The sequence below is a fragment of the Meleagris gallopavo genome, chromosome 8, assembly GCF_905368555.1.
Source record: "Meleagris gallopavo chromosome 8, MGAL_WU_HG_1.1, whole genome shotgun sequence".
Classification (NCBI taxonomy): domain Eukaryota; kingdom Metazoa; phylum Chordata; class Aves; order Galliformes; family Phasianidae; genus Meleagris; species Meleagris gallopavo.
The window spans coordinates 19,758,352-19,781,511 of record NC_139411.1 but is presented as its reverse complement, the minus strand read 5'-3'; the positions used below and the strand labels follow the sequence as shown (position 1 = coordinate 19,781,511).

Genomic DNA, 23,160 nt, shown 5'->3' with positions numbered 1-23,160 from the left:
CGAACATCAGGCAAGACAATTATTGACAGGGAGTAAAGTATTCCCACTCTGGACTATCATTTTTCATAAAAACAAGGAAGTGAGATTTACAATTCTCCACTAGCTGTACGCATATCCTAGACTGTTCTAAGAAGAAACATCTTGTGTTGTGCATTTATATGAAAGTTGGATGAAAAACGCTGGGAAGCAGTGCATACATTGGTGCTCTGCTGTAATTTTAGTCAGTCTGAGTGTATGAGTGTAGAATTTATATTTCTCAGTCACATATTTTCTCCACTTTCTTCTTTTTTTGCAAACTTTCTATTTATTACCATTCTTATAATGTACTGCTTTTTTTGTTTGTTTGTTTTTCTCTCTCTCTCTCTCTCTCTTTAAAATGTAAGAAAAACACCTTCTTCCCACCAAAGTTACCTTGCTAAACATGTTATTGCCAAGCAGGATGGACAGCCCAGTTTTAAGTTCTCAGTCTGTCCTCTTCTACTGGTAATAAACCCACTTGCAGCAGCCATTCTTGCACAGGACATTCTAAGATGGGGCCTGTCATCATTTTTAGTTTGGTCCTATCAAGAAATGAGTCAGAAATTATAATGGATATGAATGTAACACTCCACATGTTTGTTTTCTTAAAAAGTAACTATGCCATTCTTGATACCACAGGAAAAAAAAAATCTTTCTTTGCTTCATCTGATGAGAGGCATTATACTACTGCAGATTGTTCATTCTTCACTGAAAATATTTCAGTGCAAAAAGAACTTTGTGATAGTCAATGAAATGACAGCATTCAAAAGATTCATTCAAAGATGAGCTGTTTAATCAACAACTGTTCCATCATTAGAAAGACAATTACAATACTACAAAACAACCAATGCTTAAATCTTGCATTTACTCTCCTATAACGACTGGTGTTTTTACCAATTTCAGCGCGTGGGGAATAGCAGAAGCAAACATTATCTGCTAAAACAGTCCTAATCCTGAGGTTCAAAAGAGCATCACAATCCACTACACTGCATTTTCCACAGAACTGTTGTTAATGAAGAATTAAGATTGCACAGTAGTAGAAACAGTCAGTCAAGCAGACAGACCTCCAAAAGCCACAAAATGAAAGTTATTTAATCTCTGCAAAACAGAAGGTATATATTTTGTGAATACTACATTCTAATACACTTTCTTCACACACTGAAATACAAACCAATAAATGGCTGCACGTTTGCTGGAAAGCTCTTAGATTAAGCATAAGTGGAAAATGATATATTCAGACAGGCCCAGTTAAACTGAATACTGTTTCATGTCGGTTTTTAATTAATAAAGCTGAATGACAGTCAAAAGGAGGGAATGATGCATTAAATGTCCTAGACCTGACTGCACATATGAGCAATTACATCAATTTTTGCTTCCAAAGACAAATCTTACACATTTTTTTCCAATTCAGCATATTTAACAAGAAAAAAAAAAAAGATACTGGCATAATCATTATCACTTCCTGCCACTTCAGCAAACAACAACACTTCTCATTAATTTGGCAAATCATTTATCTTGCATAAAGTGACAACAAACTCAGAATTCCACAGCAACAGCAGCCAGTTCCAGATGGCCGTACTGGTTTACTCTCAGGGTGTAGCTCTCTTTGAACAATGAGCTGATCTTAAGGTAAATAAATGAAACGTTCCAACCCACTGGACTGAATAGAAATGTGCAAAAAAAAGTCAAATGCCTACACAAAAAGCCTCTGTTGTAAATAAAATGTCCAATGAAAACAGATGCTTATTTCCTCTGTATATGTACTTGGCATCACTTTATTAATTGTGCTGGCACTAGATAGTCTATAACTAGCTTAGATACACAAGTACTGATGAACTCTATTGAATAACAGATAAAAACTACAGTAATGTATGCAGGTTAACACAGAGCGTTCTCAGTTACTTCCATAGTGGTAGCTGTAGGGCCATGGCCTTTTCTTCACAATAATGGCTGTAAAGATCTAACCCTGAGAGATACTGAGAAGTCATCTTAAAATCATTGAACCTTGACACCAGCATGGTGGCTATGGAAAGCTTAAGTCTGAAAAAGCTAAGGAAAAAAACATTTCAATGACATGAACTTGAAACTGGTGTGGGGGAACTGGCTGTGCATAAAACAGCTCAATAAAGAGCCAGAGGTTCAAGGTATTTCAGATGCGATCCCTACTTCTTCGCATTCAGCAACCAGCTACTTCAACTGCAAACTAAAGCAGAGATCCTCAACAGCCCGCACAAGCCTGACACTGCTCACCTTACACAACTCCACTCAGCCAAAATGCTGACCTCTGCTAGGTAACTCTATGACATAAAAGAGAAGTGACAGCCATAAGGATAAATTAAATGCCAAAATTGTGAGGTTAAATTGAAGACAATAACTGACCACATTATTGAATATCAATAACGCCAATTACAGAACATAAAGTATAAGTGTAAACTCATTCCTTTAGTGTTTATTATAAAATTCTTGTGTTAGGGTACTAACATCAATACCAAAATAAATAAGTGAATTCTGAAAATTATATTTACTAAGTACAACTGAATTATATTGGACAACATAGTAAGAACAGTAGATCGCTGGCAAGATTTAAGCAGACACTTGAGGTACAAAAGAAGAGAAGGCTCAAGGTAGCTCTGTAGTATGGAACTACAGAGGAACAGAAATAACACAGAAAGGCAAAATTGAGACAAGAAAGCAAAGCAAAGAAAAAGAAGCTGAAAATATGAATAGCTCCTTTGACGGACTCAGCCACTTGCCCTAACACAGAAAATCCAAGACAAACTTGAGAATGAGGAGCAAAAAAAAGGAAATGGAATGATATCATGTCTTTTTAAAGAATCTGCAAACTTTTTATTCTGGAAGTTAAGATACTGAGTACCCACTGTCTCTTCCTCTTCCAGCCTCCAGCAAAATGTCATGATTTCATACTTGGTTTCTGAAGGCAGTAAGCCCTTCCAATGATTAATGACTTCATGCTTTAAGAAATACCATTCTCATTTCAGGGCAGTTAGAAAACCAGATAACTTTGCCACAGTTTCATCTAAAGATCCAAAATAGTTTGCGGGTTTCTACACCTTTAAGATAAATCAATATTTGCAATCAAGTTCCTTTAGTCTATATAAGAGAGGAAATAATAGCAATAGGTAAAACACATGGCAAAACATATAATAAAACACAGTAAAGTTTACATATTACAAGTGATGGCAATAGCTAAAGCATATAGTTTTTATATATTACATGTAAATACTAATTATACCAGTTTTCTCCCTATCCCAGATGCATCTAGTCATTAAAAATGCAAAATGTGTTACCCATCCTTCATCTTTAAATTAAATAGTCTCAAAATTGAAACATTTTAAGTGCAAATCATCTTGTTAAAAAAATTACCCTAGCATCTTCAGTAATTGTACTGCTTTTTTACATACTGGTAATACGGCAACAAATAAGTCAACAACTAAAGATACAGTGCTGCAACAGTGGCATTGTTAGAGGGCAACAGCTGTGCAAAATACTCAAGACAAAGGAGTGATTGATTAGATGGTACTTTTAGATATCAAAAATTAAAAATCAATCTCTGCAATATGGCTGGGTTTTAAAGCATTGGGATGATCTTCTGCGAAAGCCCGTAATCTGCATCCCATGACAGAAGTGCAGGAAAAAGCAGCGAACTCCATCCAAGTCCAACCCCATGCAGGTAACTTCAGGCTCTCTAATTAAAGTTCTTCCTAACAGTACATCAGAGGTAATTTCACGCAAACGTGTTTTTACAGATTTTTCTAACTCTTATACAGGACACTATCCTTAAACGTTCAGAAGCGAGGTTTCCGTATGATAGCTTTCCTTACCTTTAAAAACAACAGAAACGATCGGATCTGGCTTCCCAAACTTGGTTTTGGGGATATTGGACGCAGACTCTACGATCACCCGGAGCATCGCTCCGAGCCGCCACTGAACGCCGCCTGCCCGCAGAGCCACGTAAGGAAGCCACGGGCTCCCAGGCGCAGTTCGGGGCGGCAGCGCGAGCAGGAAGAGGCGGCAGGGAATGGCACGGCACGGCCGGAGCTCGGGGTGGGTCTATGACGAACTGCTCCCAAAGGCTATGACAAATTCAGTGGCTGTAAATTGACACCAAGCGCCGCGTTTTTGCACGAAAGGAGCTCTAACTGGCGAGATCCAGCGACAGAAAAGGCAGATTTGTCGGTGCGCATCAGTAACCAAGGCAAGCATGAGCAACATATTCAAGGCAACTCCAGCAGTCAGGATGCATCGCATCTGTCTCTCTAAACACCAAGGCACTGCATTTCACGGTAGCTTTTTCTCCGTTCCATTCTAGAACGTCTCAGTCCGACCGCACGGCCCCGCAGGCGCGCGCCCCCTGCTGCCAGCTGCGAGACCTCCGCGCGCCGAACGAGAGTCGGTCACACAACAGCTGCGCTTGGACGGGACCCACCAGCAGCGCGCAGCGCACCTGCTGCCTCCACACATGGCCACCCAAAATCACACCGTGCGTTGTGCAGACGATTCCTAAACTTTGCCAAGAAGGCTGTGCCGAACTACTGCCTTCGCTACATTTAATGCGATGTATTTAGTAGATGTCTCAAAAAGACATGACCAGAAGCCATAAGTAAAACTGTACAGGAATTAAGCAAATATGTGCAATAAACAACCAAGACAATGAGACCCTGTGTATTGGAGACCTATATTTTAAACACAAATGCATGCAGTAAACTTCACTAAAAAAATCTTACTAAAAATTGCATGGCAAGAGCAAGAACTCTTTGCTCCAAGCTACCCCATCCTCAGCTTTATCACGGTTCTCCTCAGTTATGAACCAAAGGTAAAAAAGAAGTGGTTCACACTACTTCTGCAAAATCTGTGTTTTAAGCGGAGATGAGAGCAGCCAACAAAACAGCACAGAATAAGTCCTCCACAAAGGTCAACCAAGTTTTTACATGGGGACCCACAGGAACTACCCATAACTTACTGTTTTTGAAGCTGATATGAAACTTGCTTCCTTTTTCAGATGAATCAGAGCATCACTAAGGTTGGAAAAGACCTCTAAGATAACAAAGCCCAACCATCAGCCTTCCCCCTCCCCCCACTGACTGCGTCCATCAGTGCCACACCTATGTTTCTTGAACACCTCCATGGACGGTGACCCACCACCTCCCTAAGCAGCATGTTCCAGTACATCACCACCATTTCTGAGGAAAAACATTTAACATCCAACCTGAACCTCCCTTGGTGCAATTTAAAGCCATTACTTCCTCTCCTATCACTACTACCTGGAAGAAGACACCAACCCACCCTGCGTCCACCACAGCTTCTTTTCAGGCAGTTACAGAGAGAAAACGGATGGATTTTAGGTAGCAGAGAGGAACCCAAGGGAAAAGAAGCCATCCAACATGGATGTTCAGGAAAGGTGATGAGAACAGAACAGCTATAGCCCTGACTGGACTCAAACAACTCAGATAAGCACTACTCTAAGCCTTTTAGCCCTCCTGGCTACCACTTACCTTCCTGTCTGAATGCCTCACACAGGGCAGGACAGCCACGCTTAACACACGGAGTGCATACCTATCACCAGCCTACATGGTAAAGCCACCTTCTAATTACAAACTAAAAAATCCCCTTAAGCAAAAATTAATTATGACTGTGTACAAGAGAAACAACCAGCAGCGTACCCTACCCAGCTCAGCTCCAGGTGTGCTGGTACAGCCAAACGAAGCCTCACCTCATTGTGGCCAGGTGTGAGCGCAAGGGCTGGGGCAACACAAAGAGGAGAACAGAAGGAAGGCCCCGCCGTATTGGCCAGGGAGCTCTGCCACCGCCGCGGCAGCCAATGGGGAGCCTCCTCTCAAGCCCCCAGCAGAGCATCACCGGCCGTTAACGGCCACCTGTCCCAGGGCAGCACGTGCGCCTCAGCCCCACCCTCTCGCCCCGCCCCCGCAGAAGCGCTCGTCAATCCCCGCCCCCGCTCTATTTTAACCCTCGGGGGACGCCATAGCTCTCGCTTCACTTGTGAGGCGGCGCGGGCGGAAGTGACGATGGTGCAGCCGCGGCATTCAAACTCCCGGAAGCGAAGCAGGGACTGAGTGGGGCGGCTGCTGCCCTGTACCGCCCGGGTCTGTGGGCCGCCTGGTTCCGCCGTAGGGGAACGGTGCACGCTGCCGGGTGCGGGGCGCTGCGGGAACTGAGAGCCCTGCGTCGTCTGAGCTCCCTCAGAGCTGTGGGAGAGGCCCCGTCCTGCTAGGGGAAAAGGCTTTTCTGCGCGTTTGCCTGCGTAGGCGCTGGAAAATGAATTCTAAGACGGCCAAGGGCGTCATTATTGGCAAATGGGGCTTAAAGTCTGGTAGTTCCAGGCTAGAGAGCGATCTCGAGAAGTACAAGCAGGAGAACGCAGCCCTAAAGAAATCCCTGGAGGAAATCACCAAAGGGAAGGGCCGAGCAGAGGACCCGGAGCGGAGCCGGCTGCTGGAGGTGAGGGGATGCGCTGTGACGCTTCTGTCCTCAATTATTTCCCCGTGATAACTGAGCAGATAAAGTCGCTTGGTAAGACTGTTATATACAAAGGCTCGAGGCCGGAGCACTACTGGGTCTGTTTGGTCCTGTCCTGGTGTGTCCAGCTGACCTGAATGCATTGGGTCCTTTGTATGAACGAGGCTGCCGAGCACCTTCTCATCCATATGTAAATAAAACTGTAACTAATTCCTCATGTTATTATTCTATGCTCATTTCAGAGCAAAAACTAAAACATTGCAACTTCTATGCCTTGTAGTCCATTAAAGGTAAACCTGTGGCTGCAGAAAAAGAAATTATGCTTGATGTGTGATGTGTTAGGCTTTCCAAAAACACTAGGAAACTCTAAGTGGACTCTCTCAAGGGATATACTTAACAGACCAGGCACAGTATTTCTGGGCTACTTCTTCATAATGGTTTTGCTGTGTCTGTGCTGTAGTGTCAGTTCTGATGCGAGTCTAAGTACCAGTTATGCCTTATTGCTATGGTAAATTCCTACTGTGTATTTCTTGTGTGTGGTGGAGTATGCTGTTTGCTGAATGTTGGTTACTTAATAGCTGGCTACTAGTTTACACGTGGACAATTACAGGCATGCTTAGATATACCATTAGGCATCAATGTTCTAGCTTCAGTGAGTGTTGGGAGTGGTCATTGTGGTCATAAACCACTCCCTAACTGAGGTCTTATAAAATGTGAATGCTTTAAGTTTCTCTGCCACCTTCTAATGACTTGATAGCCACTTGTAGGATTTCAGACTTGATATTTCTTGTGGGGAATTACTTGCTATTGTAACAAGTTCTGTGATTCTGTGAAGTTTAGCTCTGAGGTATCTCAAAATTCTAATGCTATTCAAGAATTTACTGTTGTGGAAGCCTACCTAAAAGACAATGTAGGGGGGGGAAAAAGCTAAATGTCCTTTGCTAGATCTTTAAACTAAAATGCTAGATAATTTATGAAGAAAATAAGATTTTTCTCCTGAAAGCTCTATTAGACTCTTTTGCAGCTTGAGTAATTATCATTTAACTTGCACAAAAAGTTCAGTTGCTCCTCAAAAACTGCTAAATATCTTACTGATGCTAAGAGAAGTATTAGCTTCTCTTTTTGAACTGGAAATGCTCTAGAGTAGTTATAATACTTATACTCTAAGGCTCATACACCATAGTGATTTGTATTCATAAGAGAAGCTGCTTACCAAGTCTGTGAAATGTAGTTCTCTGCATTATTTTCTTGTTTCATCTGATGTAGACTGTTCTTACAATCATTTGAAATATTTCAGGTGATTGCTGTAGTGTTGTCTGTTTTACTAAAAAAGTAATATTCTCAGGTAACTAAAGGCAAAGAGAACATTTCAAAGTGAATATCTTAAACTGTGCATTTGCTAATGTTATTGCTGTATATACAGATATACTATAATATAATAATTTACTCATAATTTACTCACTAATATACTTGTTTGTGCCAATTCTTTGTTTCATTCAGAAAATTCTTTGTCTTGAAAAAGAAAAAGAAAAATACAACCATCTTCTTGGAGAGAAGGACAAAGAAATCCAAAACCTAAGAGACAGGCTTAAGTCCAAAAACAAGAACAGTGAAGTCTCCTTATTACACAGTCAACTAGAAGAAAAAACGAAGGAAGCAGAAAGGAGAGAACAATTACTTAGTTCTCTGTCAGAAGAAATGAACCAATTAAAATGTGACTTATCCACTATTACTGCAAAATGTTCTGAGATTGAAAACAGAACTGGTAGTTCTCAGGCATCCCAGGTAAGCACTAAAGAAATATAGTAATTATTTACAGGTTAGGGATTTTCACCCACTGAGCACCTCTATCTGTTATAAAATGCAATCTTTAATCTCACAAGTCTTCACGTAAGGTTTCAGCATATAACACAGCAGGTGGCATCCAGACTGAAAACTAAAACAGTCAGGAAGTACAACTTCTAGTAGCACAACTGGGAAGAATTATGTACTGCCAGGACCTCTCTCCCTGCTCTTGCCCAGGCAGGTGTGACTGGTGGTATGGTATGGATTGACCTGCTATTGCTTTAGCAGACAGTGTAGCCTTCATGGATTTGTATGCTCAGTGAGTAAGCAGAGTGGGAAGGCAGCAGTAATAGAAGTGCGGCCTTAAAGGAATGCTGAACTCCCCACCTGTTTAGCTAAGGGTAAATGGTGAGAATACCTTTCTCCTCTCTACTCTTGCAAGTCTTCATTTATTCCTTGGTTAACATGGCATAATGCATTATAAATACTTCAGTGTAACAGAAGATAGAGTAATTTTTCATTTAAACTTTATAGCTGTGGTGTCAGGCACTCTGTTACTTTTACAGATGCATTTTGTTTGCTCCTGTTGCTTTTTCACCTGTTATAATGCTCTATGGAAAATTCAGTATTGTCTCAGTAGGGGGCACACGGGGTTCAGTACTTGAAAGCAGCTCCTTTCAAGTCTCAGTTTACAACCCGTAGGTGGTGCTGGTTCTCCAAGCTATATAATGAAGTTGAGCAATTTCTAGAAACTCAGCTTTTATCAACTATGTTAGGTTGGTGGTTTATTTAATCTGTTCATTTTCAATTATAATACTACACTATTCAGTAGGATACAAATATGTATCTTGGGAAATAAACACATTACATCTAGTGGTATTCTGTCTAATTTCAAAGCACTGAAGAGTGTTAGAGAAAACTTTAAACTTACATTCATTCAGCGTGGTTTTTATGCTGTCCCTGTCAATGGATTTATTTGTCTAGTAATCACTATACAGGAATTTGTAGCACAGCAATAGCAGAACTGCAGTTCTGAACAGTAAGTTGCTTTGTGTGGACTTTCCTTACTGCATCTAGCATAGTATGCTACAGGCAGCACAAAGCTACAGTTCAGTGGCAGAACACATAATATTCTAATATACATAATATTCTGACTCTGCAGAAAGGTTTAGTGGCATACCAAGATAATGGTCATTTAAAAAAAAAAAAAGAGTAAAGAATCCTGTAGCTTGCAGAATCCTCGGTTTTTGAAGGATGATGACCACCACTTCCTTTCTGTACTGAGTCTTCAGTTCTTAGTTAAGGAGTTTTAAGCAGGAAGTGTATCTTTCAATCTCAGGTACAGAACAGAAGGATTAAAGAGTAATTACTACTTACCTCAACAGTGAAGTAAGTGTTCAGGTTTTTTTTTTTTGGTAATGCTAGAAATTACACTCGTATTTTAGAAAAACTTGTTTGCAACTGGTGATAAAAGAAGCCTGAGGGAAGGCATTCTGGACTGTAATAAATTGGATTCTGATTTCTAGATTTTTTTTTAGTTTAAATTCTTACTGATATATTAGTAGAGGACAACAATATTTTTAGACTTTCTTACTGGATGTTTTGGGAAACTTGAGAACACTGAGCAGTGTTTCTTAAAACTGCTAGGTGATGCACAAGCAGCAGCTATACTCTGAAGTGGAAAGAACAGCTGTATGACAACTTGAAGTGGTACAGTTTTCACTGATGCACAAGTTCTAATATTTACAGAAATTTTAAAGAGAATCTGAATAGTTGTGGTGAATTGAAATCCTATTAGAACTGAGCTTTAATAATTGTGTCCAACTTTAAAATCTCTTGTATTTTTCAGTCATGAAACTTGTTCTAAATCATTCTGCAAAAACAGGAATACTTTAGCTAAATCCAACTACATTTTTCTAACCTCCATTTGTGTCCTTACAAGTTCCTTCTGGCTTATCTACACAACTTTGAAAAGCTTTCTGTTGTACAGTGAATAAACAACATATTATGAACGAAGTTTAAATGTTTAACAGATTTTCAGTTCTAAGTGGGGCTAAAGAACTGTGAAACTCATACTTTAAGTGCTCTGCTGTTGATTGGGCATTGGAAAACTCGTATGTCCTTACGGTTCTGAACAGGCATCCTTTTCCAAGTGTTTATAATATATATTATATATATAAAATATAATCCTATGGTTATCTTGAAGTTTAAGTTCTCTGGCTTCCCCCAACAACTACTATAGGTCTGTTTTATTGTCAAACTGGTATAATGATATGAAAATAGAAAAAATTAATTTATATTTTCTTTTAAATAAAAACTGTAGATGCTTGAATTCTTCAGAAGCTTTCCTGTTACCCTTCAGGTCTGTCAAGACAGAAGTTCAACCAAAAGTGTTGTTCTTATGAGATGTTTTATTGTAACAGTTATTCAGTGAACTAAATTAAGATGTCCTATATTTTCCAGAAGATTTTTAAAAATCTATGTAATGTTTTCCCATGTAATTTAGTTTGTTCTAAAAATAGAACATAGATTTTCTTTTTTAATTCAACTGTCAGATAAATGCATCTTAAATTTTAAACTACTCTTATGCTGACCCTGAGATTAATAGTTAAACAGAACTAGATATACTCTTCTATTTTAAAGAATGTAACTGATTGCTCTTTGTCTGTAGGAAACTGTAATAAACAGCCCTGGATCTTCAACCAATCTTAGTGAAGTTGAAAAGCAGCTAAAAGATGTAAGTTCTCCTGGAAACAGTCCATGTAAAATCATGTATTGTATAAGAATGTAAACTATCACCATATATGTTTTTGGTTAGAATGGGACCTCAGAGGGTATGATAGAAGATATTATCAGATAAAGCTGCTAAGAAGATATCTGACATTTGACTGTAAGTTGTAATGTTAGCTTTGTCCACTGTATTTGACAAAATGAAAGGTTAATTCATTATCTGAGGCATGAATCATCAAATTTTTCAGTGATTTCCCTTTTCCAGTAAATAAGCCAATCAGAATTTAATATTGCTGCTTTTTAACTTATGCTCAATAACACCAAGAAGGGTTTTATTGATTATGCAGAAAAGATTAATGCAGTTTGCTGGGAAACTAAGTAGCTTTTCTTTAAACAAATAAAATACGTAGTTTTTCTCATTCACTAAGAAACAAGGTGAATAATAGTTTCAAATCTGGTGAAGTACTAGAGGCTTTTTTTATTCTTTTTTTCTCTTCACAAAGGCTCTTGAGAAAAACCAACAATGGTTACTGTATGACCAGCAACGTGAAGCATATGTCAGGGGACTGCTGGGAAGGATCTTGGAACTTGAGCAGAGGTCAGAAATTGTTAGTCAGCAACAACCCAAAGAATTTAATGCAGAAGGTATTTTTTTTTTCCATGAATGACTGAAACCATAATTATCTGTAAAAATTTCCTATAAATAATAGAAGTAATCATGACTGACTTCATAATACTTTGCTCTATTTGTAAAACTTTTGAATTTCTTTGTTTCCTGTTTTTTCAGTTGTATTACTTGATCAATTCCTCTTGTTCCTATCTACTTTGCTAAACAATTTTTAAAAGCTTTGACAGTTTATTGGCCACCTTTCTGTTTGCAGAAAGTGTAGAGGCAAATACATGCATATCTCCCATCCTTCAAAGTACACTGTTAGCCTCCATAAAGGAAGCATTAAGAATTTACTGGCTAGGTGTGTATCAGTCTGTTTCTTTCAAAATAAATATTATAAAAATGACTCAAGCCCGGCATGTTCTTTATTCATCCAAACAGATCATTTGGCATCTGTGATAGATTTTGACGCTTGTCCAGAATGTTTTGCAATAATGGATCTGGTTACCTCTAGCTTACTTCCATGTTGTGCAGTTCCTCAGTAAGCACCTTCTCTGTAGCACATATTCAGATTGACTTGAGTCATGCTTGACCAGCTTGTAGGATAAAATTAAAATAATCTTGAACAGAAGAGCCAGAAGGAGTTGGCTTCCTTTTCATGTCAAATTATCAGTTTCATACTGCAGCAGATCTGCAAGGTAAACTTATGAAACAGGCATGTTATTACTCCAGGTGAGGATAGTTCTATGGTTAATTACACTTTGTAATTAATGAGCAGTGGCTTTGTTTCTATGTTGCTGCTGGTAACCTTACAGAAAACTGTGAAATGTTATTTTTTTTTTTAAATCTTTCTTTAAGACAGTGTATTGGAGGGAGGGCAGCCTGTAGTAGCTCACCAGATGAAGTAATCAGTTACTATGGTCAAAGCTTTGTCATCAAAGCAGCCAAAAAACACAGAAAGGGGATGAGTGTTCCTCTTCAAGCAAATAGACAGCAGTAGAAATCAAAGCTTTTAAAAAAAAAAAGCTAGCTATACAAATTGAGAATTTTTTTCCAAGGAAAATGTTGACATCTCTCTGAAGAGCTCATTGCCCTGTAAAGGAGTATTGCTAATGAATTTAAGGCTTAGCCTTAGCTGGGGAGTGTTGAACATTCAAGGAAGAAACTTTCCCTAGTAAGTTACACTTTGAAGAACATGAGGGAAGCCTTCAACAGGAGAAGTACACAAGACAAAAACTTGAGTACCAGAAATCACAAGGGACTGTGAATGATAGCATTCCTTATTCTGGGTATACTTTATATTCTAAATTTCTGTGGAGCACTCTTTCCTAGTTTTTAAGCTTTTCTTGGGTCAACAAGCATAAACTATTTGAACAGCGATTTAAGCAAAGGTCATTAGCCAAGAAAAAGGCATTCTTGATCAAAAGACCTACTTCAGTTTCCTTTAAATGCTGTGTAGAAGTGATCATGTACAATTTGAAGACAACAGATATTCCATTTCTGTGGTGATAAAGCAGAACTTACGAGGCCCCCCAGGGTGTCTCTAGGGAGAGAGTAATGATGGAACCTTGACTAAGGAGCCTAGATTGAAACATGAGATTCTAATGTCTTTTGATCTGTTTTAATGTTGCAGTATAATGCATGAGGCTGCAGGAGAACTATTAGTGGGACCGTGCAGCTCGTGTACTCAGGACAAATGCTGTAACACTGCTTTAACAGTTAGTGAAGGAAGTGGCTGTAACACTACATGGAAGTCAAGTTGCTGTTTTCCAGTAACTATCCTTGGAGAAGGTTTTTCTGCTTTAGACGTTTATAAAGCTGTTTTAATTTAGTTTGGTGATGATCTAGCCTGTGTAACATACTAAAATGTCAATTTACATCAGTATGCTTCAAAATGCTATCAAAAGTTTGGTGCTCTGCTTCTGAAGTGTTTTTCTATGTAGTTCTCTCCTTATCTGTCTCATTAAGGTCATCTACAAGAAAAGCAAAAACATTATGATCAGCTTTTAGAAAATGCAAAGAGTGATCTTGAAGCTGAAAGATGCACTGTAATCCAGTTGAAATGTGAACTTAATGAGTTCAAAAAGAAGTATGAACAAAGACGACAAGAAATAGTGAGCTTAAATGCCTTACTGCAGTCGCAACATTTTGTTGAAATGAAGGATCAAGAAAATGAAAACAGAATTAAAGGAGAGAAAATACAGATACTAAAACAAGAAAACGAAAGTATTAAACTACAGCTACGAGAGGAAAAGAAAAAGTCTGAAGATCTATTATCTCAGGTAAGCAGATGAAAAACTGAAGATCATTAGCAAAGAATCAAGAGAGCTGGAAAGCCATACTTCATCGGAACAGTCACTTGGTCTGATAACTATTTGCGTTCACCTATACTCACATCCTCCTTGTGGTTAAAACTGAATCCTTTAATGCTGGTTTAGCGATCTGGTTTTGTGAAACTTACTCATTTAAACATGAGCTTGCTTATTTCAGTAGTACTGTGGGGCATAAAATGGAGCAGGAGAATGCGTCATAGATTTTAATCTGGCTTCATCCTCAAGATTATCGGTGAATGAGAACAGAAAAGGTAAAAAGTCAAGTTTAATGTATGTTATTGTGTGATCCGAAGTGGAATATCACTGGTGTTTACTATCAGCTGTGGTCTAACATTTACTGGATAAACAGACACATCTCCCTGGATAGTGTCTCCAACTGAATGTTGCACCCTATGCCATTTTTTTTTCCCTTTTTTTTCCCCCCCACTCAGATCCCATTCTTGGATTTCTTTATTATGCCATGAATAAAACACTATCAAGTGCATCTCACTCCTGAAAAGCAATGTGTATATAAGGGATGCAACGGAACTTCAACTATCACTGTCTTGGAGACAACTATAGTAGAAGCCAATGACAAGAGTTCTGTAACTCATTACAGAGCCCAGGAAGTTGCCTGTGAGGCAAGCTGTTTGTTATGCATGGCTTTCACTGTTGCCTCACCTGTTGCTTTTCTATCACTTTCTAACTGTTTGCAGGGCTTGCCTGTTTCCCAGAGAGTAACTTGCAAACAATGTTATTTAACTAAGTCATGATGTGAAGTTCTTGATTCTTCCTTTTTCTTGAGCCCAATTACTTTTCACTACCTATCTGGCTGAGCAGAGTTGGGAAAACATGCTTATGCTGTATTGTAATGTTAAAAATAATTTAGTGCTTACAGCTTGTTTGGAATTGTCATATGTGGACAACTACAGTGGTAAATTAAAACAAAGTATTCCTGTCAGCATTGTGCTAATAAAACTTCTTCTGGACGTGAGATCATGGCCATCTCTTAGATGAAGAGAACCTGGCAAGTTCTTCTTTATGGACTGTACTCAAGTCATCCAAATAAGATAGATACCCTTTGTACTTGGTGGTCAATAGAGCTGAAATTTCAAGTAAGATACAATTCAATAGACACTGATTTAGGCTAAAACTAGAATATCAGACTAGCTCTCTAGATACAGGCTAGTGTTATCACAGGTTAATAATAAACTTATTTTGTATTTTTTCAACAGAACAAAAGCATTCACTTTAAAAGTTTGATATGTCCTGTAAATGGATATCTTAAATGCATTTAGTTAATGCCTTATAGTTGAGTATTTTCTAACTTTTCAGTTCTATTTAAAGTAAGCTAAACTACATATTAAAAACAATAGCATCATGTCATATTAGTTAAACGTAGGCTTTTTTTATACATGTATTTTTCTGTTCAGCCAATCACCTGGGAAAGTTCAGTTTTATTCCTTTTTTTTTTTTTTTTTTACTCAGTAAAACATTAATCTACATTCTTCCTTACTCTGTATTGTAATAACATTTTCCTGGGGTTTTCCCCAGGGAAGGAGAGGTATTTGAATCCTGTTTGGCTGCTGTAAAATAAGCATGTTTTCTGCTGGCACAGGCATACAGAGGTTTAGTTCCATTCCTCCTTGAATTTTTTCTTAAACTTACTATACATTGAAATTGCTTGGTTTTTCTGTCTTGTAGGTACAGATTCTTCGTAAATCATTGCTCAAGCAGCAGGAGGAACATGCTAGGATAGCTTTGTTGGAACAACAGGTATGCAGTTACATGTTCAGATGTGACTTCATTTATCAAGAATTTGATACTTAAATTGTTCTAGAAAGTCTTTGCATATTATACTTCAAATTTAAGAGTAAGTGGTGTATTAAAGTAATAATAGATACTAATAGGCAATTCTGGGTGATCCTTCTGTGCTTCTAAAAATTCTTGTTTTCTGGAGGAAATCTGTAAGAGGCTGCAACTAATGCTACTTTCTGCAGAATCATTTGTTCAAATAAATACTGTACAGCCTCAAAGTAGGTCTGGGAAACATCCTAAAACTAATCAGCTCATTGAAACTTGGAACATGCAAATAACTGCATTGCCATCTGCTCTGTTTTTTCAAGGAAGTTTTTAGAGATCTCATTTAAATCCTTGGGAGAAAATGTTGTATGTTTGCTAAGCTGTGGTATAACGTTGTCCATAGTTTCCTTTCAAATTGCTCCAACAAAGATAATGGTGTAGGAACTGGCATTTCTGGGGGGAAACTTCCACTATATGCTTTTCCAGAAAACCTTCAGTTTAGGAGCATGAGACAGATGAAATATCCTTCAACCAAAAAAACTTATAACTCTACCTCTAATTATTAATTGAGCATACAAATTCTACTGAAATGAAAGGAACAAATGATTTTAATGTATTTTAGGATATGATTATAAGTAAAGCTTGCTTTAAATATGTAAAGAAGAAAAATCACCCTTCTTCCACCATGTTCTTGATAATTCTACATCTTTTCCCTTTGTGGGTTGCAAGATCCAAATATGCACTGCAGACTTGGAGAATGAAAAGCTTGACCGCCAGAACTTGAAGCATCAATTAAACAAAATCTTTAAGGAATTGTTCAAGGCTAGGGAGCAAATAACTCGTCTTGAACCTCTGGTACGTACTGAATAACTTGCAGGTTAACTCAGGAATTTTGCATAAATGAACAACTTCTCACCCAGGAGTGTAGTGAGCCTTCTCTTCATGTCATCAGGTATTCACTGTAGTTGCTCACATCTGTTAGCTATGCAGTCCAATGATGCAGAACCCTACATTAGCTAGTTAAATACAAATTCTGTTTTGGAGAAATGATACTGCAGAAGGAGATGCAGAATAGTCAGATTCCTTGATAGCAAAGATAATTGTTTTGTCACAGTGTATTTCTAGTTTTGTCTGTTGTACAGAACCAGTAGTGTAGTATGCTTCTACTTAAACTTGCTGTTGGTCAACAAGGCACAACCCTTACAGCTGAATCCCTCTCCTCAGACCCTATCCTATATCTCTGTTACATGGAATGGATGGATTACTAATATTCATCCATTTTCAGAAAGATCTGTTTAACTCCTATGATTAAAAAGGGATGTTAGTATTTTGTGAGGGACATGGTCTGTTTGCTACTTATATAATCCCAAAGAAAGCAACCTAGATTTGACCACTGGTTTCAACAGAAATTCAAAAGGAAAGATTAAACATCAAGCAATCCACTAATCTGTTTGCTCTGTTGTATCCAGGAGTGTTTCAGTCTTCAGCAAAAATATATTTTGACTGTTGGTGTTCCTATATTAAGGAACTGTGATGGCTGAATAGAATTGTTGAGTCTGCAGTTCTGGACTTATTTAAATGAGGTTCAGAAGAAAAAAAAATTAGGTGCCTGTATCCTTCATTAGATCAGGTTTGAGGCTGCTTTGCTTCTTACAGAAAAGATGAATCCTAAAGCCACTAACAAGTTGCAGAGCAGGGGAATTCTTGTCTCATAGTTGCTGCTACTGCCAGCAGATGCCTCTAGAAAATCCAGCTGCAGGAGCTGCTGAAACTTCTGCAGGGCTGCAGTGTTCAGTTTCCCTGTGCGGAGAAGTTGGATGGATAGCTATTGGGTGCTGTTGCCCATTAAGGGAAACCTTCATGCGTAGAGACTGTAGTTCACAGTGTCAGGTGGAGAAGGGAAAATTAAGGCAGAGTTTAGGAAGGAAATTAGGCAGAGGCAGCATCCTCTGTAGTGAGGATTGGTGCATTTGATTGGGGGGGTACTTTATGAATGCCTAGAAAGATAGTTGGATAAGGATTCCTTGCAAAAAGGAGAAATTTCCTAAGTGTAGGTGTAATTGTAAATAATGTTGAATTCCCTGGTACATATACGGCATGTTTTTAGAACTTTCAAAGGAATTTCTAAAATAAATATAGTATTCAACGTTTGATTCTCATGAGGCTTGTGGTCCTGCTGTGAGAAAGCTTCAGTCAGTGTTCATTTCCTTCATTCTTCCCTTCTTCTTTCCTTCTTCCCCCTCAAAAATACACAACCTTACAACCCTATGTATGTAGACAAAAATGCATTAAGATCTGTATTCAGTACTAACATTTCTGCAAGTCATGTTCCATTGTTCAGTGTTTAGGGTGCAGAAATTTTAATAGCCTTTTAATTAGAATGTGTATGAAAGTTGTAAGATGGCAAAGTAGCTGCAGATTAGCAATGATAATGTGTGAGTCTGAAGCTTGCTATCATAGCTTCCATGTTTTTTTTATATCTTATGAAATACTCTGATAGCTGCTGCACAGTGTTTAAAGTGACAAGACTTATGTTCTCATTCAGTGGCTCATGAAGTAGAGAAGCTACTTCAAACGAAGAGTATATATTAAATACTGCTATAATGTAATTGATGTGCTCTCTTAACCATATACTTGAGATGTTTTGGTAAGCCTGTGTTAAGTAGCCTGCAGAAAAGCTACCTGCAATCTAATTCATATACTGTATGAAAACTATTCAACAGGCCCATATTGCCCCTTGTTATTAATGCAAGTAGCATAACTGCATTTAGCCATCTTTAAAATTCTGTCCTTAGCACTGTATGTAACACATGGTTTGTGTGCCATCAAATCTTTTCTTCCTACATCTATATAATCAGAACCTCATTCAAGCATGCCTCAGTTCTTCACTAAAGCTGCTCCTTTTCCAAAAGCTCCAGGAGTCTGGACATATGGAACCACAAGAAGATTTGCAAGCTGCATTTGAAGAGAAGATTGCAGCATATGATAGTAGTCCTTCCCAGAAACATTCAAATCTCCTTGATGAAAGTTTCCTTGAGTGTCCCAGATGTAAAGTGCAGTATCCAACAAGCCAGCACAGAGAATTACTAGCGCATATTGATTTCTGTACAGCTTAAGCTCAGACTTATATTTGCTCTTTATGCACTGCCAGTATACTGTTTAAAAAGGCAAAATATTTTTGTAAATGTTTTCTTTTAAAGCTATATGAAGGACTTTCTATTTCTGTTCAATTAAAACAGTAATTTATTTGGCATCAAATTTTCCACTTGGCTCTTGTGGAAATGGTCATTGCATTTTTGCTTGCAAATGCAAATATCTATAGAATTAAGGTTATTTTCATAAAGTAAACTACTGATTTTTTTGCACTATTAAAAATGAGAAAAGTAAAAATGCATCTATTGTGTCAGACTCATACTTGATCTATCCAGTTCTGAAACTGACAAAATGGAGTGTTATTGTTTTGTGATCACAGCACAATTCTCTCAAAATCTGCTGTAAACCTGGGTTTGTTGTGAGCATTTTCCTCATTTTACCTGTAAGGAAGTACAAGTCGTTATTGTAAGAATGATTAAATTGAGGACTACTTGGAAGGCAAGCATTAAGAAAAAATTAACTTCTCTTACAATTCTATTGTTTGCTGAGACCAGCGAACTACCTGCACACACACTATCCCTGGTGTACCATTTGGAATTGCTTGCCACTGTCACTTTGTGCATCTGACCCATAAAGTTCTCCCTACTCTTGAATGGTTAAACATTATTTTTAAATATAGGGGTATTTTCAAGTTGTTTCCAATTATTATTGTAATATTGCATCATATTGTTGTTAAAAGCTAATACTTAAAGACAACAATTATATCACCACTTCTCAATTTTACTGATTGTCAGGCTAATCTTTGTCTCTGACAATTTGGCAAGCAAACTGTGCTTCAGAATCCTAAAGTTTTTGTCATGATGGAAATTCCCTTCATTTCACATCTTTTAAATTCAGGATAACCATGCTTTTCATTTCAACCTAATGACCTTTAATCACTTACTGAACTTCTTTTTTTAGAAGTTTAAGTGTCTTTTAACAACATATTAATCAGCTAGTTCTCTATTCCCAGCTGTATATTCAGTGTGGTTTCTGCAATAAATTCTGATCTTTTATGTATTATAGATGAAATAAGTTTGCCTGCTGCAGGTCGTCTCTGCAATAATTGAGACTTTCTTAAATTAGCCTAAAATGCTTTCTTATTAAAGCTGGTACTACCAAAGAGGACTGAAAGACTACAGCTCATTAGCTGCTCAGTTATTTAGTATTAAATGGTGGGGATTCAGATAAAGTTGATAAACTGATATCTTTTAAAGTGTTTTGTTTATTCCAACACCTACTCTGGATTTAACATGCTTAGACCTATATATAATAACCTATCTTATGTTGCACTTTTGTTAGTGCACCATATGTGAATGTAATGATACATTTGTACAGCATTGATGTTTGAAAAGTAGCAAAATGAAATTCTTGAGTGTGAAAAGTCCTACTTTGAATGCATGATCACAAATTTGTTATTACTACCAACTATAGAGGGGCACTCTTGCTCTTTCATAAGGCATGCAGGTCATATCACTGTCTCTCTTTTGTGGTCACTAGAGGTGAAGAAAGATTCTAGACTGAAGTTTTTTTTTCCTGAATGTAAACAGGTCCTGTAAAAGCTCTGCTGCTTTTCTCTCTTTTTGTCTTCAGAAGGTGGGTTTATACCTAATGCTTGTCTTACTGCTAGGACTTAGCTGTAAGTTTAATAATTAAGGCAAGAATTTAAAAAAAAAAAAAATGCTGGTATCTCAAGAGCTTTTTACATTGTCAGTTTCAGCAGTATTCTTATGTCTATTTTAAGTAACTGAATTTTAACACAACTGTATTTCAACATTGAAAAAACTCTGAAGTCTGCATCGTACAAAGATATCAGTCTAGGAAAGTTTATGGATTAATACAGATATTCATAAGTCCTGGCTTTCACATATGTGGTTCTTTGTAAATAGAAAATGAATCAAGTGCTTTTGATGCGATGAGTGTGATTGGAATGAAAGCTATACTGGGCCTAACAAATTTTTTTTTGTTTGTTTTTTTGTTTTTTTGTTTACAAAAGAAGGACAACTTCTAATGAAGTAACAGCAACTGAAAGATAACTCTTACGCATCAACTTAATGTAAGGTTGTACCCAATCAACCATTCAATCAACTGTTCATCACTTATTTGCTTGCACAACTTTATTTCTTGCTCCTGATTTTGGTAATCTTTTGTGCAGTTATTTGCTCTGTGCCAACAGCTGTTTTACAGATGTTTAGGCAAGCTATATTATAAACCACTTTAACCACGCAAATTTATTATGGCAGGAAGGCATAGTGCATGTTACGCTATAAAAGAATCATGCTGAACCACACAAATATTTAGAGAACTGGATGCCTCTGGCAGCTAATGTTACCGTGAATGGTATGGTGTCCTCAAGACAAGATTATGGGGAATATTGCCATCCTCGTGATATCTCTGTATCAAAGCAGATGTAGGTGAGAGATTACAAGTAACGAAAATGTGGCAGTTCTATTTTAAACTGCCAATCAACCTATTAATTTCCATTAATTTCCACATCTTGTATGTCCTTGAACAGTTAAGATTACAGTAGCAGTTGGTTTCATTGTAAAGATGGTAAAAATTATATCATACAAGAAAGATACACTATCTTAAAATACAAGCTACAGTGCGTACAACACTTGTAGCAGTTCTAAATCTTTTCTTTCCTCTAATTTGAAAAACACGACAGAATTTTTTAGCCCAGTGGATCTGTTCCCTGCAGTAAGGAATGATCTTGTTGAAAGTCTCCAGGTATTAAAAAGAACCATTGTCACGGGGGAGGTCTGTTTGGGCTATTTTCAAGATGCAACCCAAGGTTGAGCAGTTACGAATCTACCAGACAAGGACAGTGACGTTTTAACTCCTGTTAAAATATGAAATGGTTAAGTCAGGGATGTATTAGGCAATCCCAGGTTAATCTATTTGATTCCAAAACTACTTTAGATTTTCAAAGGTGAGGCACGTGATGCTGCAACACTGTATACATGAAGTCTGAGATAATCCAAGGTAGGAACTAGGAGCTCTTCAGAGGATATCATTTTCAGTTTCTCAAGGCTAATGAGCTGAAACAGGATGAATAGAGTAACTATTCATACTTGTAATAATCAACTACCTAAAAGCAAAATCGGTAGTATGACAGTTTATCAAATTCTCAGGAAAGTTTCAGAAACTGAGTGTGACACATTATCATACTTGCAAGATTGTACAGCAGTTTTACATAATGAATAAACATACTTTTATGTTTTGCACATTTTTTGCATTTCTACATGATAATGATGAGTGTTTTAGCTGCAATACCACATCTAATTTCAAGTACTCTGCTTCAAGAAACTCTGACATAAGGAAAATCATTCTGCTGGTTGGGGTAGATGAGCAGTGAAACACTGCTCACTGAGGCTGTAAAATCTCCACAGGGACAGTGACATAAAACTTTCTAATCCATTCCAAGGACCCGAGTTCATTTCTGTTGCCATTCTAGCCAACTGGCAGCCTAAGTGCTTCAAGCTGAGTGAGAAGTCTCAAAATGAGAGAGCGAGACAACGTGCCTCAGAACATCCTTCAAATAAAGAAGTCTTGGGCTTTATCAAGTCAATACCAGCTTGCCTCCTGACAAAAGTGCAGCCAGGTTTAATTTCTCTGATCTTCTCCAAAGCAGTGAGCAAGCACAGTGCATTAGCAAAAGCTCAAGTTTTATTAACGTAACAAGTATGATCTGGTCAGTATTATCTCATTCAATTAGATGGAAAACTATACAGCCTAATTTAGGTGTACATGTGTCTGGACATGGCTTATGAGAAGCTCTACGTTGCTTCTCTTTAATTATCTTGTTTCAAATTATCATGTAACCAGATCCTAACCAGCCATAGATAACAAAAAACATGAGCAGTGGGGGAAATAATTAATATGATTTAGCATTACACTCGGGAAGTCAGAGGGTTTTACATCATAATTTAAAGGAGTTATCTGTACTTTCACTGGTGTTGCAAGAATGGCTTTTCTGTTTTTCTCATCTTCTGTGCTAGCTGAGCACAAACCTCTTCAAGAAGGACAGCACTTTTTGGTTGCAGGGAGTTACTCTGTAGCCAATTACTTCAGAAATGCCTGACTTTCAAAATCAAAGCTTTTATCCTAATTCTGACCTGAAGAATCTCTGCTGATCTCAACAAGTCACTTCTAAGATATAATGGAAAGAAAGCAAGCCAGTCTGTAAATAAGGGCATTCTCTAACTACTGTCTGTGGAATATGAGAGAAAATGATGATATTTATGATTTCTGAATGTGTGCAACCCAGTGTAC

The 23,160-nt window shown here is 37.8% G+C and overlaps 2 protein-coding genes across 9 annotated transcripts in view; one reads left to right on the top strand and one right to left on the bottom strand.

The window, feature by feature from the left end:
* MYOF (myoferlin) overlaps window positions 1–4,315 on the bottom strand; it is a 67,429-nt gene extending 63,114 nt beyond the window's left edge. For 3 of the 8 annotated variants that reach the window (XM_010714553.4, XM_019617667.3, XM_019617668.3), the window contains exon 1: window positions 3,861–4,308. In XM_010714553.4, the coding sequence (XP_010712855.1) occupies window positions 3,861–3,948 (88 nt within the window). In that variant the 5' untranslated portion in view covers window positions 3,949–4,308. Of the gene's footprint in view, window positions 1–3,860 lie in introns of all 8 variants that reach the window. The other 5 variants (XM_085228935.1, XM_019617666.3, XR_014884585.1 and 2 more) reach the window with 4 other exon arrangements.
* A 1,739-nt stretch (window positions 4,316–6,054) lies between these two features.
* CEP55 (centrosomal protein 55) lies at window positions 6,055–22,112 on the top strand. The gene is made up of 8 exons (XM_010714552.4): window positions 6,055–6,495; window positions 8,014–8,298; window positions 10,970–11,035; window positions 11,532–11,673; window positions 13,607–13,920; window positions 15,655–15,726; window positions 16,483–16,608; window positions 18,666–22,112. Exons 1-8 carry the CDS (start codon window positions 6,313–6,315, stop codon window positions 18,867–18,869), a joined length of 1,392 nt encoding a protein of 463 aa, XP_010712854.1. The 5' UTR covers window positions 6,055–6,312; the 3' UTR covers window positions 18,870–22,112.
* The last annotated feature ends 1,048 nt before the right edge of the window (window positions 22,113–23,160 follow it).

Coding starts and splice junctions, on each gene's coding strand:
- CEP55 (XM_010714552.4), top strand. CDS start 6,313: ATGAATTCTAAGACGGCCAAGGGCGTCATTATTGGCAAATGGGGCTTA. Junction 13,921..15,654: donor CTGAAGATCTATTATCTCAG/GTAAGCAGATGA, acceptor TCTGTCTTGTAG/GTACAGATTCTTCGTAAATC. Junction 16,609..18,665: donor TAACTCGTCTTGAACCTCTG/GTACGTACTGAA, acceptor CTTTTCCAAAAG/CTCCAGGAGTCTGGACATAT.